The sequence below is a fragment of the Populus nigra genome, chromosome 6 (assembly GCF_951802175.1).
Source record: "Populus nigra chromosome 6, ddPopNigr1.1, whole genome shotgun sequence".
In the NCBI taxonomy this organism is placed as follows: domain Eukaryota; kingdom Viridiplantae; phylum Streptophyta; class Magnoliopsida; order Malpighiales; family Salicaceae; genus Populus; species Populus nigra.
Genome location: NC_084857.1, coordinates 5,771,565 through 5,785,075, shown reverse-complemented (window position 1 = coordinate 5,785,075; position 13,511 = coordinate 5,771,565). Strand labels below are relative to the sequence as shown.

The following is a 13,511-nucleotide window of genomic DNA, read 5'->3' as shown; positions in this document are numbered from 1 at the left end:
GCCACATACACTGTCCAAATAATATAGGTACCTTCTACTTGCTAGAGCATTCAACTTTTTTATTTTTTATTTATTTTTATATATTTTTAATGATCTAATTGTCCCTTATTTAAATTGGCTGTAACAAAAAAATAAAAATGAAAGACCCAATTGATCCTAACCGCCAGTTTTATTTTTAAATATGTAAAGGTATTATAGTTATTTAACTGTGCCTTTGAAGGTTAAAAATACCAAAAAGCTCTTATACCCAGCTTTAATTTTTTTAACTTTAAAGGACATAGAAGTCATTACATTGTTGATTTAAAATGTAAAAATACTTATTTAATTCTAATTAATATAATGATGATTAATATATTCAATTGAAATATTTTTATACCCCTAAGACCATGTTATTTGAGTTTTTTAAGCAAAGGCAAAACAGTATTTTTATTGCTCTAATCTACAGAAAACCGTGTCTTGGTGCTTGATTCCTCTTAGTTTTTTTTATATATAATAGTGTTGCAAAGGCTGTGGGATCTAGTTTTTTTTTTTTTTTTTTTGTAATAGTGTTGGAATAGCTGTGAGATCTGATGAGAGAGTACTGAAGACTTTTATGCAAGCGTTTAAAGAAAATGGTGTTTGGTGGCTATGGAGAAAGCACTAAAGTTGGGAAGCACGTGGAAAGGTGGTCAAGAAACAAGCCTTGAGGAGGGGGTGGTCAAGAAACAAGCCTTGAGGTCCCTCCTTGACTCCTGACACTCATGAACCAAAGTTATTGAGCCGGTAGCAATGCAAGGATTTTTATTTTATTTTTTTAGCATTGTAAGTTCGTTTTGATCAATATGTTATAGCTAATGTTTTTCTGGGCTGTGTCCAAAATTTTGTTAGCACCATTTATAAGAAAATACGTTTGCAATATCCGGTAAAAACTCGAAAAAAGTAGTACTTCTTGCGTACTTTAATCAAGTGCCGATCGACATTACAACATCCATATTAAATTTATTGTTCCTTGGGAGAAGCATGGGCAGATTGCAAAACTATAGTTTTTTCCGCAATCTGACAGCAAGAACTTGAGCTGTTGAGCACCAAAACCATCTGGCGAAACTTCTAGTTATGGCCGCAAGGGCCCATGGAAGCAATTTGGGGCTTGCAGCAGAAAGTTTTCTTTTTTCCTTTTAGTCCTTCGATGAGGATCTAATCAACTTGCCACTCTTGGAACAAGGGATTTGAGCATGATCCCAAATCAGGTATATGAAAATGCTTAATTATCAATACCTTACATTTTTTTTCCACTAACAAGAAATAATATATAACCTATTTTCCCCCATTATAAAAGTGAAGATAAGATTTATTTCTGTTGACCAAGAAATGGTGACGTAAAACAACATGAATTTATGACTAATACAGCGACATCCTCTTATGGGAGCAATGAAAAGGTGAATTGTAACAGCAAAGTGACTGGAGTACTCCCGGAACAACCTGAAAACCTAAAATATCAAACGCCAGTCATTCTCACCAGCTTATTGTAGAGAATGCGGTCATCCCTCCCAGTGTTGCTCTCCAACAAAGCACTTTGCACAAGTTCCTGATGCCAAAACAAACCATTACAAACTACAAAAAGAACATCTGTGCAGGTGTGCAGCTCTTGATTTGGGGGGGGGGGGGGGGGGGGGGGGTGGCGCTAAGAAGATACAGAAGCACAATTCTCACCTTGACATCCCTGTGGGATAGAAATTTCCCCAAGTTGTGGATAATCAACCTCATGTCTTCAACCTGAACAGGCAACAGTTAATCCTCAACATGCCCAAAAACAACAACAATGAGCAAAATAAGGAATTTTAGTCTTACCCTGATGTAGCCAGTTCGATTCCGGTCAAAAAACCTGAAAGCCTGTCCCATACAAGAAATATTGATAGCAGGTAGATGAGAGAACAATATTGATATTCTTAAATTGCACAAATTTCTGAGAACATACCTCCAACAATTCCTTATCAATCACAGCCTCCTTCCCAGACAGCTCTGTCTTCACCTTGTCATCTTTTTTATCAGACAAATCTGCACCAGACTTGGGTTTTGACTCTACATCTTTGATGTCAGTTTTATCTTCGGCCACTTCCTCAGCCTTGTCTTTTTCGTCGCCAGCCAGAGGTTCATCATGCTCAGCATCCCCACTAGTCTTCCCCTCATCTTTTTGCTGTTTACCATTTTACCCAATAAAACAACTAAAACAAGATGCCGTACAGTATATAATTGAATCTCAACGAATTACAGGAAACCATTACTATCATAAATCATCAAACTTGAACTGGACATGCAATCCAGCTTAGACTTCCCCAACTTGATATCTGACTATTTTGCACGAGAGAACTTGACTGAGATTATAATATCTATAATAAAAATTGAAAGGAAATAATCTTGCCTCATTAGATGAATCATGTCCAGCATCATCCATTTCTTCATATTCTTCAGGATCCTCCATTTCTTCACATTCTTCAGGGTCTTCTTCTGGGTCTTCCTCAGATTCACTTTCTTCTTCCTGCTTTGTCTCATTAATAGGATCAACAGAAGTATCCTCCTCCATGACAGTCTTTTCATCATTTGGCTGATCTGCACTTGACATTTCACTGTTTGCAGATTTAGCTTTCACAGGTAACTCACTAGTCTTCAGGCGCTTTCTTGATGATTCCTTGTCCATGTCCATGTCCATGTCCTTGTCCTTGTCCTTGTCCTTGTCCTTGTCCTTGTCGTCTATTTCCTCCCGCTGCCTCTTGTATTGATTTCTTTTGGTTACGAATTTTATTCGTAGCTTCTGCATGTAATATAACATAGAAAGATGCCTTGGTAAATGAATCAAGTAATATTCATGTTGATTGATTACACATTATGAACCAACCTGGAGAAATGTCAAAAGACGAGAGCCCATTTGATACTGAAGCATTTCATATAGAGATTCAGCAAATAGTGAAAGCTGAAAAAGTAGGAGAACAACAACGGGATGAGGGAAAGCAGTTACATTTCTCTAAACACTACAAAGACCTTCATTGAGTTTAGGCATGCACAAAGGAAAAATATAACACAGTATTATAAAGGCAAACCTCAAATGTTGATTCTTCAACATCCTTATCAGTGTAATCCAAAAGTGAGTCCAGTGAAAGTGATAAAAAACGCGGCTGTAGCAAAAAATGCAACATTAGGAAATAATACAAGTGTAGGCAAGGTGTTCCAAATTGCCAGTCAAATTTTAATTTTTTGACAACACAATGACAGTTAATATGAGTTGCTTTTGGCAGAATATTTTCAATGTAGGAGTTAGTAACACAACTATGTGCGAGGCAATAAGCAAAACCTACTTTAGATTCCTTGTTGCCTTTTGTTTTCAAAATAAACCCAGGATGTCTAGGAGGTTCTTCAGGCTTTCTCTTTTCCTTAACTTCTTTTCCATCCTTGTCCTTTTTCTCTTCCTTTGATTTTTCATCATCCTTCAACTTTCCTCCCTTGCTATTAGCACTATCCTTCGGGGCAACCTTTAGCCTGTCAGCCTTAACTTCAGTTTTAGTCCCTGAGCTGCTTTTCTGGTCAATTTCCTTTTCATCCTCCTTGACAGCCTTGATTTTGTTAAAAATTGGCACACTAGCTTGCTTCTCTGCAATTGGGGATTTTGACTTGGTGTTATGAATTACTTTCTTCTCTGAATCTTTTGCCTCACGCTCCTCGTTTCCTGTTTCTGCTGTTTTTTCCCCAGTGTTTTCTGTTTCTTTACCTGCCTGAACAACCTTTTCCTCATCCTTTTTGTCATCTTTCTTAAGGTCACCAGTCCCGCCACTGGCTCCTGCACCAGTGAGCTTTCTTTTAAGTACTTTCTTAATTATTTTCTTTTTTATGGTTGTTTTGATACCAGTACCTTGCGTAACTATAGGAGTGTTGGTATCTGAAGTATTCTTTGGTTTATCTTCAGTGCAGTCCTTCTCAGCTTTCATCTCAGACTGCAAGTCATTTTCTTTATTTTGAGTAGATTTTCCCACTGGTACCTTTCTTATAACTTTTTTTCTTACAAAAGTTTTAACGCCGGAAGTATCAGCAGGAGATTCACTCTGCTCAAGTGAGATCTCAGATCTTCCAGAGTTCCCCTCAACACCCTCATCTGCCAGTTCATTCTTTTTGCTGATAGAATTCTCAGAATCAGCTGTCTTATTAGTGACCTTCTGTTTCACAATTCTCCGTATGATCTTCTTTCCAGACTTCATGGTACCAGCTGTCTGCAAACCAGCAGCTCCCCCCTGGTCCTTCTTGTCGACATTCTTGCCTTCGTCAGCTGTTTCAAGTTCATCTTTTTTCTCAGCTTTCTTATCATTTTCACCACTCCTGCATTCAGTTGTTTTACCTTTTATGTAATTTCCATCTTTATCCTTTTTGTTGATGACAGAAGAGGCAGACTCTTTGATATTTTCCTTTTGAGCCGACTTCTTAGAATCTCTCACGGAATCTGTTCCTTTATCTGGATGATGATATCAATTTTAATGATACAGCAAAAGAGATGGTGTCATGAAGTGCAAGAAATTTCAGTCTATTTACCTTTTTCCCCTTCCTTCTTTCTAGCCCTCTGAGAAAAAGAGACGTCAAATTAGCTCAAACATAACAATGCTCCAGTAATTTTGCCAAATATTACAGGCAAATGAAAGCCATTTGCAGCAAGCCCAGTAAGTAAGCTTATTTAACCAATCACCAGAAAGAAGAAAAGAAAACATAAATTATATAGCAAGAAATTGCAGACACAAACGAACCTCTTTCTTTAAAGAAAGCTGATGTTCTCTATCAGCAACAGCCTTCTTGTGTGCAAGCCATTGCTCTCGCCATGCATCTAATGAAGGAAGACATTCAGATAAATCTGGAACAAACAGAACAGTGACCTCTCTGTGGCTAAAGAACCCATCAATGCCAAATCTATCATAATGTATCTGCAAATGCCAACAGGAGTCCAAAAATTAGCTATCTGACTTCGAGAAACATGCAAGAAAAAAGGACATAAAGATCTCATAACCCATAGAAATGAAAACTGTCCAGGAGGAAAATCTAATTTCCACAGCAATATCTCACAAACACTTTACAAGAATAAAATAAATATATAAATGAGAAAGGATCCATTCCGCATTAAATTGACAATTACACTCGGTGTTCAATCAATACAAGTACAAATAGAAATAAATGGCTTTTAAAAATACATATACAATTTGCATGCACACAAGATATAAAAATACCAAACTAAAATCACACAAACATTTTGTGGGCACGGGCACATTGTTTGCTTAAGTGGAAACGTAAATTAGGCTGCTAATTCATTCTTAGTCTTGTAGGATTTTATTAGCAGCCGCTCTTATTATTTATTGTTTTCTTCACTGTGTAAAGGATATCTTGATAATTTTCTGTTTTCTTGCATAGGCCTTAGTAATGATCCATTTTATCTGGTGTTGGGTTTTTAAATGATTAGGCCTCTGCTTTGTGCTCCTTTATATTATCCCAAGATTACTAATTAATTATATTCCAAATTTGTAATCCTACATCCTAATAGATTAAAGACAGTCTGATTGTTTGTAAGATTGATGCAATAGCCACAAACGTTTAAAGTTTACATTATGGGAATTTTATATTTTGTTTAATTTGTGTGATTTGAAATATACACCAATGCTCCTCTACTCTCTCTCTCCTCTCTTTAACTTTAAACTACTTGTGCAACGCATCAACTGCTTTTAACTGAACAGTGGACAACCCCCAAACTAAACTTTAACAATCCATTTTCAACCAATGAAAACCCCACTTCACACGAGTATTTCTCAACTCATTCAAATATCATTCAGACTACAGCAACTTATTTTCTTAAAGGCTTGATCATGAAATCTCAGTTGCATAACACAAACAAAAACTGAAGAGATTGTGATTCACATTATAATCAAGAAGAGCAAAATATTACCTCAAGAAAACGGTTCCAATTATGGCAGTTGTGCAAATCAAGTTGAGTTACATCCTTTGCATGTCTACAGAGTAAAAATCGCTTCAGTACAGCAAAAGGAACGGATGTTCTAATATACCAATTCAATACAGAGTAGCCAACACAAACCTAAGGGCTGTTTGAATTAAAACAGAATCATCAACTGATGGATCACCGCCATCAGCAGAATCCCATGGTCCACCAACAGCCATAAAAGAACGGTCCCTTTTGAGGACAGCAAACCTAAGAATATTGCAAATATGGGGTACGCGATCATCACATCTTTTCTCAGATGAGAGCTCCTCCAGAGCATTCTTGCTAAGTCCACTCAACAACATTATCTGAACAAGGAAGACAATCTTTCGTTACCAAGCAGATAAATGTCATCAAGTTCACCTTACAAATCAAGAATGATAACAAAGGTGTTAAGATTAAAAGAAATGGTAAAAAGGTGGAAAAACTAATAGAATGCAACAATGATCATGAGATTAAAAAACCTAAAAAGTAAATGTACAGACAATATTAAAATCATGACTAGGTAGATGTTCACACTGATTGGGTGTATTTGGATGAGACTGTTAAACATTCCAGCTGATACAGTTCATCTAATCAAGTAGATAGTTCATCTAATCAAGTAGATTGAGATGGAGTGGTGTATTCAGGTGTCTTGTTATGGTCTTTCACGAGAGATTTAAAGGGAGTGTCTCTGACTGTTTTTTAGACAGATTGGATAGCTATTTTTGTTCTAGTTCCAAGTATATCTTATTCTCCACGTTGTTTTCCATTCTGCTTTTCCTTAGGCCCTGTTTGTTTGCTGGAAAGTAGTTTCCTTTTGAAAAGTGAATTCCAGGAAAGTGAATTATTTTCCGATGTTTGGTAGTGTAATGGAAAATAAGTTGGAAAACACTTTCCAATGTTTGGTTATGTCATGGAAAATGAGCTGGAAAATAACTTATTAATGTTTTATTTTCTCAAGTTTATTAAAATAATGAGGAACAAATCTTACAAATTAAAAAGTTGAATGAGGATGAAATTGAAAAAAAATATAATTTCATAAATTATCTCAAATAAAATAAATAATAATCAAAATACTAGAAATTAAATCTAAAAAATAAAATTAAAATGAAAGATGAAGAAATTAAAATAATAATAATTAACATTTCATAAATTATTTCAAATAAAATAAGTAACAATCAAAAGAATGAGGACCAAATTTGATAGATAAAAAATTTCAATAAGAAAATGATAAGGGAAAAGCAAATAACAATTATAAAAATGAGGACCAAAGTTAATATAAAAATTAAATTTTAAGAGATGAAATTGAAAAATAAATATTCAAAACAAAATATATATAGCAATCAAAAGTTTGAGGACCAAATTTGATATAATCAGCAAATAATATGACATTTCTAAATTTTTCACAACTTCCGGAAAGTGTTTTCCGCCCAAATTTTCCAGGAAAACACTTTCCTGGAAACCAAGCCAAATTTTCCTTTGACTGGGAAGTGTTTTCCATTGATCAACTTTCCTAATAGCAAACAATCACGGGAAAGTTTGGAAAGTGGTTTCCCGGAAACCGCTTTCCGGGAAACAAACATGGCCTTAATATTAATTCATTTTATGGGAAAGAATATAGTACGTATCAATTATAACAATTTCAATAAGTAATGCTATATAGAAGTAGAGATCCAAAAATAATTAAAGAAACAGCTTTGGGATGATTATATATACAGTGTGCATAGAAAGAGGTATTTTGCTCAAGGATCAAGTAGTCACAAGATTCCAGATTATAAGGGAAGGAACAAGCTGTGAAGCACTTCAAACAATTTGACAATACAGCCCTCAGAGCACAGGGGTCAAAATATACACTTCCATGAATGGAATCCCATAATTAAATTTTCTTCTTGACAATCCAACATAAATCAAAAGCATTCAACTGTCTGAATGGGTTGTGATTTTAGCAGAACTAATAAACATTCAATTCTTTCATAAATGAAATTTTGATTTTTTTTCTCAGCCCGAAGAAACATTGATGCAAAGAAAATACAGAAATAAACAATTTATACAGGATCAAACTTGCTCGCATAAAGAAATTTAAATATCCAACAACAAGCCTCCATAATCAGCAGTTACTGATATGACCAGTAAAGCACACAATTACAATCAAGAGCATAATAATCTGTTTCCGGCAGCATCATTTTGAAATTTCATTTCCATGTAATTATCATCAGTTACGTACTGCTTGGAGAAAATACCTACCTTTGCATTCCAAACAGTGCTTCCATTCTCTGGTTTTCCAAGTTTTTTAGACAAGAACGTCGTGGACAGATCCTTTTTTTCTGCTTCACTGCTATCCTCAACAAAATCATGCTCAAAACTGTTCTCGACACAAAATTCAGGAATGTGAGTTCATTCCAATCTTTCCACTTGCTCTGCTAATAAAGTATGATACCAGTCATCACTCATCCCTATGGTTTGTGAAAGAGAACTTTCAAATCCAACAAAAATATGTAAATGGTTTCACAATGATGATAAATTATACTATGATTATGGCAGCAAGTATAATTGAAAAAACTAGACAAACAAGACGAAAACTATTGTGGATATCCCAGAATAGAATAAGTAGAAAACATGAAATCAATTGTCTCGAGGGTAAGGTACCTGACAGGGGTATGGATAGAAAGTTTCAGGTTTCCCTTTGGCCAGTTCACAATGACCTAAAATAAAAAGGATATCAAGGTAAGACAAAAGGATAACTATAAGAAATTGAAAACTGAAACAAAATTAGATATCAAAACCTTAGAAAATTCTGGAGAAGCAAAAAGTTTGGGATATCTCTTATCAATTGATAGAAAATCCCTCTCTATATCCACCAAACTGAATGTGCCAACCTGCAAGTAGACAGCATAAAGTCCAAATATAAAGGAAATACATAAACACTTCGGATTGCACAAACCATGGTAACAAAATAGAATAAACCACCATAACATATAAGTCAATAGCTGTAAGATTCCTCTCTTCCTGACAGGATAAATTCAACAATTTCAACAGCAGATCGGCAATAACAGACAACTGTCCACCCTAAGCAAGTTATCACATGAGAAATATATATTCAACTAATGAATTTCAGAGAAAGCCTAGAAACTCTTAATAGAAATTAGCAACGGTGCTCTGAATGATGTAAGTGTTTAGCCCGATGTAACAAATGAAGAGGAGCGGGTTCAAACTCATAGAAGATGCCCCAATAAGGGCAGGAGCCACAAGAGGCAAAGAAGAATTTAGACAAAAATGGAGGCAAACAAGGAATCCTGGGAACCAAAGTCAGACTATGAGCCAAAAGTCCACAGTAGAGCAGTCTGGAAAGAGAATGACTAAATGGTAGAAAAAAGAGAAGGAAATGTAAGGTTGAGGAAGTCACCGGAAGTGAACAGTTCAGCATAGAACAGAACACCTACCTTACCAAGCGATATAAAAGCCCAAATAGAGGCAAAAATAGGAAGAATCAAGACAGGATGTTATTAAACATGCCAAAGGGAAAGAATAGATTCTTGAAGAGGAAAAAAAATTTTATCAGCACTGAAAGATAATCTCTTGTCCTGTTTTCTTTACCTTGCAGACATAATCTCTCCTTTTTTCTTTAACAGGTGAATGACGCCTTCAGCATAACAGAACAGTAAGTTAGTTACAAAGGTTGCAAGATGTACAAGCAGCTACATATTCAGAACAAGTGTAGGACGCAAATGAAACATCAAGATCCACCTATGTGATGCTTCATGGCTTGGAGAATCACGTCGTAAAGATCTCCCCTCTTTCAGCAAAGAGGAACCACGTCGATCCATTGAAGCTCTTGGTGGAGTTCGCTCCCGCCTAATTTCGAGTCCACGTTTCCTCTCCCTCTCCCTCTCCCTCTCCCTCTCCCTCTCCTTTTCACGTCGTTCCAAAATGCGCTCCCTTTCCCGCTTTCTTTCTCGTTCCCGTTCCCGTTCCCGTTCTCGTTCCCGTTCTCGTTCCTTTTCTCTATCCTTCTCCCTCTCACGCAGAAGTTCTCGACGGCGCTCCTCCTCTCTTAGCTCAAATTCTCGAAGATAGCTAGCTCTGTCATCCATGCGCTCATTAATCCTTGGATGAGAACCAAGATAATCAGATTCAAGAGATGTTCCATGGAGCCCTTTTCCAGTGCCATAGTCCCTTCCAGGAGGCAAACTCACTCCATATCCGGGATTTGATGAGCTTTGAGGATACAATAGATCTTCAACACTTCTCCTAGGAGCTGCTCCCAATATCGAGGGAGCATGTTGCCCATTGTACGTAGAAGAACTAAGTAATGAAGAATTGCGAGGATCGGCATCTATTCTTCCTCCAAAAGACATGAGATCTTGGGTGGTATGACGACTAGCAGCACCTCTTGCTGCAAGATAGTCAATTTGTCTGCCAGAAATGTTTTGCTACTCAGTGTAATACCAGGTACATACCAACTAACTTAGTAGAGCACAAACAATCACCATGATTAACAAGTCTAGCGTGGTAAAGGCAAGGATGAACTTGCCTGTTGATTGAGCAAAAATGGATATGACTAGTAAATGACAATCACTACATGCTACATGCATATCAAGCTCCAATTTGATCACATTACTTATCCATGAAAAATACCTGGCACCTCCATCAAGAGAAGCGGATTGCAATGACTGAGGTTTCAATAACTGTTCTTGTCTAAGAATTGAAGCTTGATCGATACGTTCATAAATCTCAGGCTGTTAAATTAGACCACAGAAAAAGTAGAAAATTTGTTATCTAAATAGCAACAAACTATACTGAAACATGCTTTGTTCCAGAAATTTAAAAGAAAACAAATAATCAAGAAAACAGAAGGAAATTAACAAAAAAATTTCAATTTCAATAATAAGATAAAAAATCAAAACCTGATGTTGATGACCAAAACCAACAGAATCGACATATCGTGTAGCTGGATCACCTTGCATATCCCTCCCCATATATGTACCCTGTCGTTCACCATATGGTCGTCTGTCAATTGCTGGATAATCAGGTATTTTTTCTGCAAACAATTGATCGCTTTTGTGTCCATATCCATGACTTGATGATGAGATATAGTCAGCTGATGAAAATTTAGGAGAATCAGGCAGAGTTGATGGATAGGTGCCACGACTATCCAAAGACAACCCTCCACTCCCTTTGGCACTCAATGTGGGAGCCTACATGAACAAATTCCAAAAGAATTCTTAGATGGTTAAGACTGCAGATAGTCAAAGAAAACATTTGACAACTCACTGGAATTACAACACAGCAGACTAAAATTGCAACCAAACTATTTACGAGCACAAATGAAAAGGAACCTAAATATTTAGATGAAGCTAGTTTTAGATCCAAGACCCTTTTTTTTTGGTAATTCAAGATTCCAAGGATGGCAAACATAAGAGCATAAAAATATTTCCTACATTAACTTGTGGCGTCATCTTAGATCCTAAGAGTACTGTAGCAACAAGTGAATAGCACGCATTATGTTATAATATTATCTTAATACACAAATTAACAATAAATTCAATCCATGGCACCTATTAATTATTACAAAACACGCAAAGAAGGCTCATGAAAAAACTTAATGCAAAACATCAAGGACATATCAAGTTATAGAAGAATCTTCAAAAATGATTTCAAAGGCCACTACAGATTTCCTTCGATTATATAAAATGATTCATAAATAAGCATGAATAGTTTGGAAATAACCATGAAAATGAGTAAAGAAAAACATACCTGTTGAGAACCACTCATGGCAGTTGAGCCATAGGCAGCCCCATATTGGCTCCCATAATGTGCTGTGGCCGAAGCATGGCCTCTGTATCCACCAACATCAGCTTCCTGAGGACCACCCAGAATCAATGAATGCCTAGAAGCCAGTGAATGTTGAGAGCCCCCATCATGCCCCCCAGCAGAGCTCCCAGAATATGCCGTTCCCAGCTAACCAATTTGAAAAATGAAAATGAGAGCTTTAATCCACAACCAGTTCACAAGATTACCATTTCTTTAATTCACAGGCATATCCCGAATCAAGCAAAAGTATTACGCGTTAAAAGTAATTGAACGAATTACAAGAAAAGCTGCAATTTTTATGCGGTAAAAAAAAAAAAATACGACCAAATTACAAAACTCCTATAATATGCAGTTCCCAGCAATAAAAAAAAAAACCTGAAAATTTCAAATTAAAAATGAGACCTTTACTCCAGAACTACTCGCACAGGAAAACAATTACACCAAAACACATGGGTACTTATTGAACTAATAAAAAATACCATACACTAAAAGAAATATCCCAAAAACAGTTCACAAGATTACCATTTCTTTAATTCACAGGCATATCCCGAATCAAACAAAAGAATTACACGTTAAAAGTAATTGATCGAATTACAAGAAAAGCTGCAATTTTTATGCGGTAAAAAAAAAAAATACGACCAAATTACAAAACTCCTATAATATGCAGTTCCCAGTAATGAAAAAAAAAAACCCTGAAAATTTCAAATTAAAAATGAGACCTTTACTCCAGAACTACTCGCACAGGAAAACAATTACATCAAAACACATGGGTATTTATTGAACTACTAAAAAATACCATACACTAAAAGAAATATCCCAAAAACAGCAATTTTCACGGTCATTCACATGTCATCAACATTGAAATACGCTACAAAGAAAGAAAAAAAATGACCTAATTACAAGAAAAGCAACAAATTTTTTAATTTACAGTGAACAACACGAAAAAGATAAGGAAATAAAAAAGAGGCTTACATTTTGTGTATAGCCAGATTGGGCACCATAAGATTGCTGGCCATAAGCATTACTGCCTCTCGAAGAATACATATTTATTTAGACCACTAATTAAAACATAACAAAACCTGCGATCAAAGGGCAGACAAACCTATTATAAAACAAACAATGAAAGAGACGGCCAGTGGTTAAAGAAGAAGATGGTGACAACCAACCCGAGATTATCAATGTTATACAGAGTACTGCTGCTAGTGGGTTGTTTTTTGCTGTTCTTAAAAACCCTAAAATAAGAGACGATAGGACTGAATTTCAGGTACTGGTACCAAATTTCCTGTTTTTTATAATACATAAGCAAACTTGCTCCAGGAGTTCATTGAGGTGGGCCTGGAATTTTAATTCCTCCAGTCCTGTCCTGATTAAAAAAAAAAAAAGTTTTTGCATTTGTCTTCTTACATAAGGCCTGGGCCTTGCTTGATTGGTTTCGGCGTTAGAATTCAGTGTTTAATTTGTCCTCCTGGGCCCTCCCTGAGTCACCAAGTTTCTTTTTTTCTTTTCTTTTTTCAAAGGTGTTCTTTTGGCAAGGGAATAGATAGAAAGTAGAAACTCATCAGGTGTTGATTCCTTGATTCTCTCTTTCATATTATAAAAATTATTTAGAGGGATTAAGATAAGGTTAGATATTGAGGAGTCAAGAATATTACTACCCAGGCCCCTCCAATATTTTCCGGGCCCATTTAAGCCCGTCAGGTTGCCTGGCCCATGAACAATTCTA

At 36.0% G+C, this 13,511-nt stretch overlaps 1 protein-coding gene across 3 annotated transcripts; it reads right to left on the bottom strand.

Annotated features, from left to right (window-relative positions):
- Positions 1 to 1,282: 1,282 nt before the first annotated feature.
- On the bottom strand, positions 1,283 to 13,098 carry LOC133697588 (protein SHORT ROOT IN SALT MEDIUM 1). Of its 3 annotated transcripts, none has more exons than XM_062120241.1 (22): positions 12,955 to 13,098; positions 12,761 to 12,867; positions 11,732 to 11,935; positions 10,882 to 11,172; positions 10,613 to 10,713; positions 9,722 to 10,390; positions 9,572 to 9,617; positions 8,761 to 8,853; positions 8,624 to 8,679; positions 8,222 to 8,339; positions 6,092 to 6,303; positions 5,945 to 6,008; positions 4,761 to 4,934; positions 4,552 to 4,579; positions 3,330 to 4,474; positions 3,075 to 3,149; positions 2,873 to 2,947; positions 2,399 to 2,788; positions 1,955 to 2,173; positions 1,828 to 1,869; positions 1,690 to 1,752; positions 1,283 to 1,564 (listed from the first exon to the last, which is right to left on the bottom strand). In XM_062120241.1, exons 2-22 carry the CDS (start codon positions 12,830 to 12,832, stop codon positions 1,475 to 1,477), a joined length of 4,227 nt encoding a protein of 1,408 aa, XP_061976225.1. In that variant the 5' UTR covers positions 12,833 to 12,867; positions 12,955 to 13,098; the 3' UTR covers positions 1,283 to 1,474. The 3 variants fall into 3 exon arrangements, with proteins under 3 accessions (XP_061976225.1, XP_061976224.1, XP_061976223.1); XM_062120240.1 differs by having other exon boundaries at positions 3,075 to 3,808; positions 3,881 to 4,474; XM_062120239.1 differs by having other exon boundaries at positions 3,075 to 4,474.
- Positions 13,099 to 13,511: the final 413 nt, after the last annotated feature.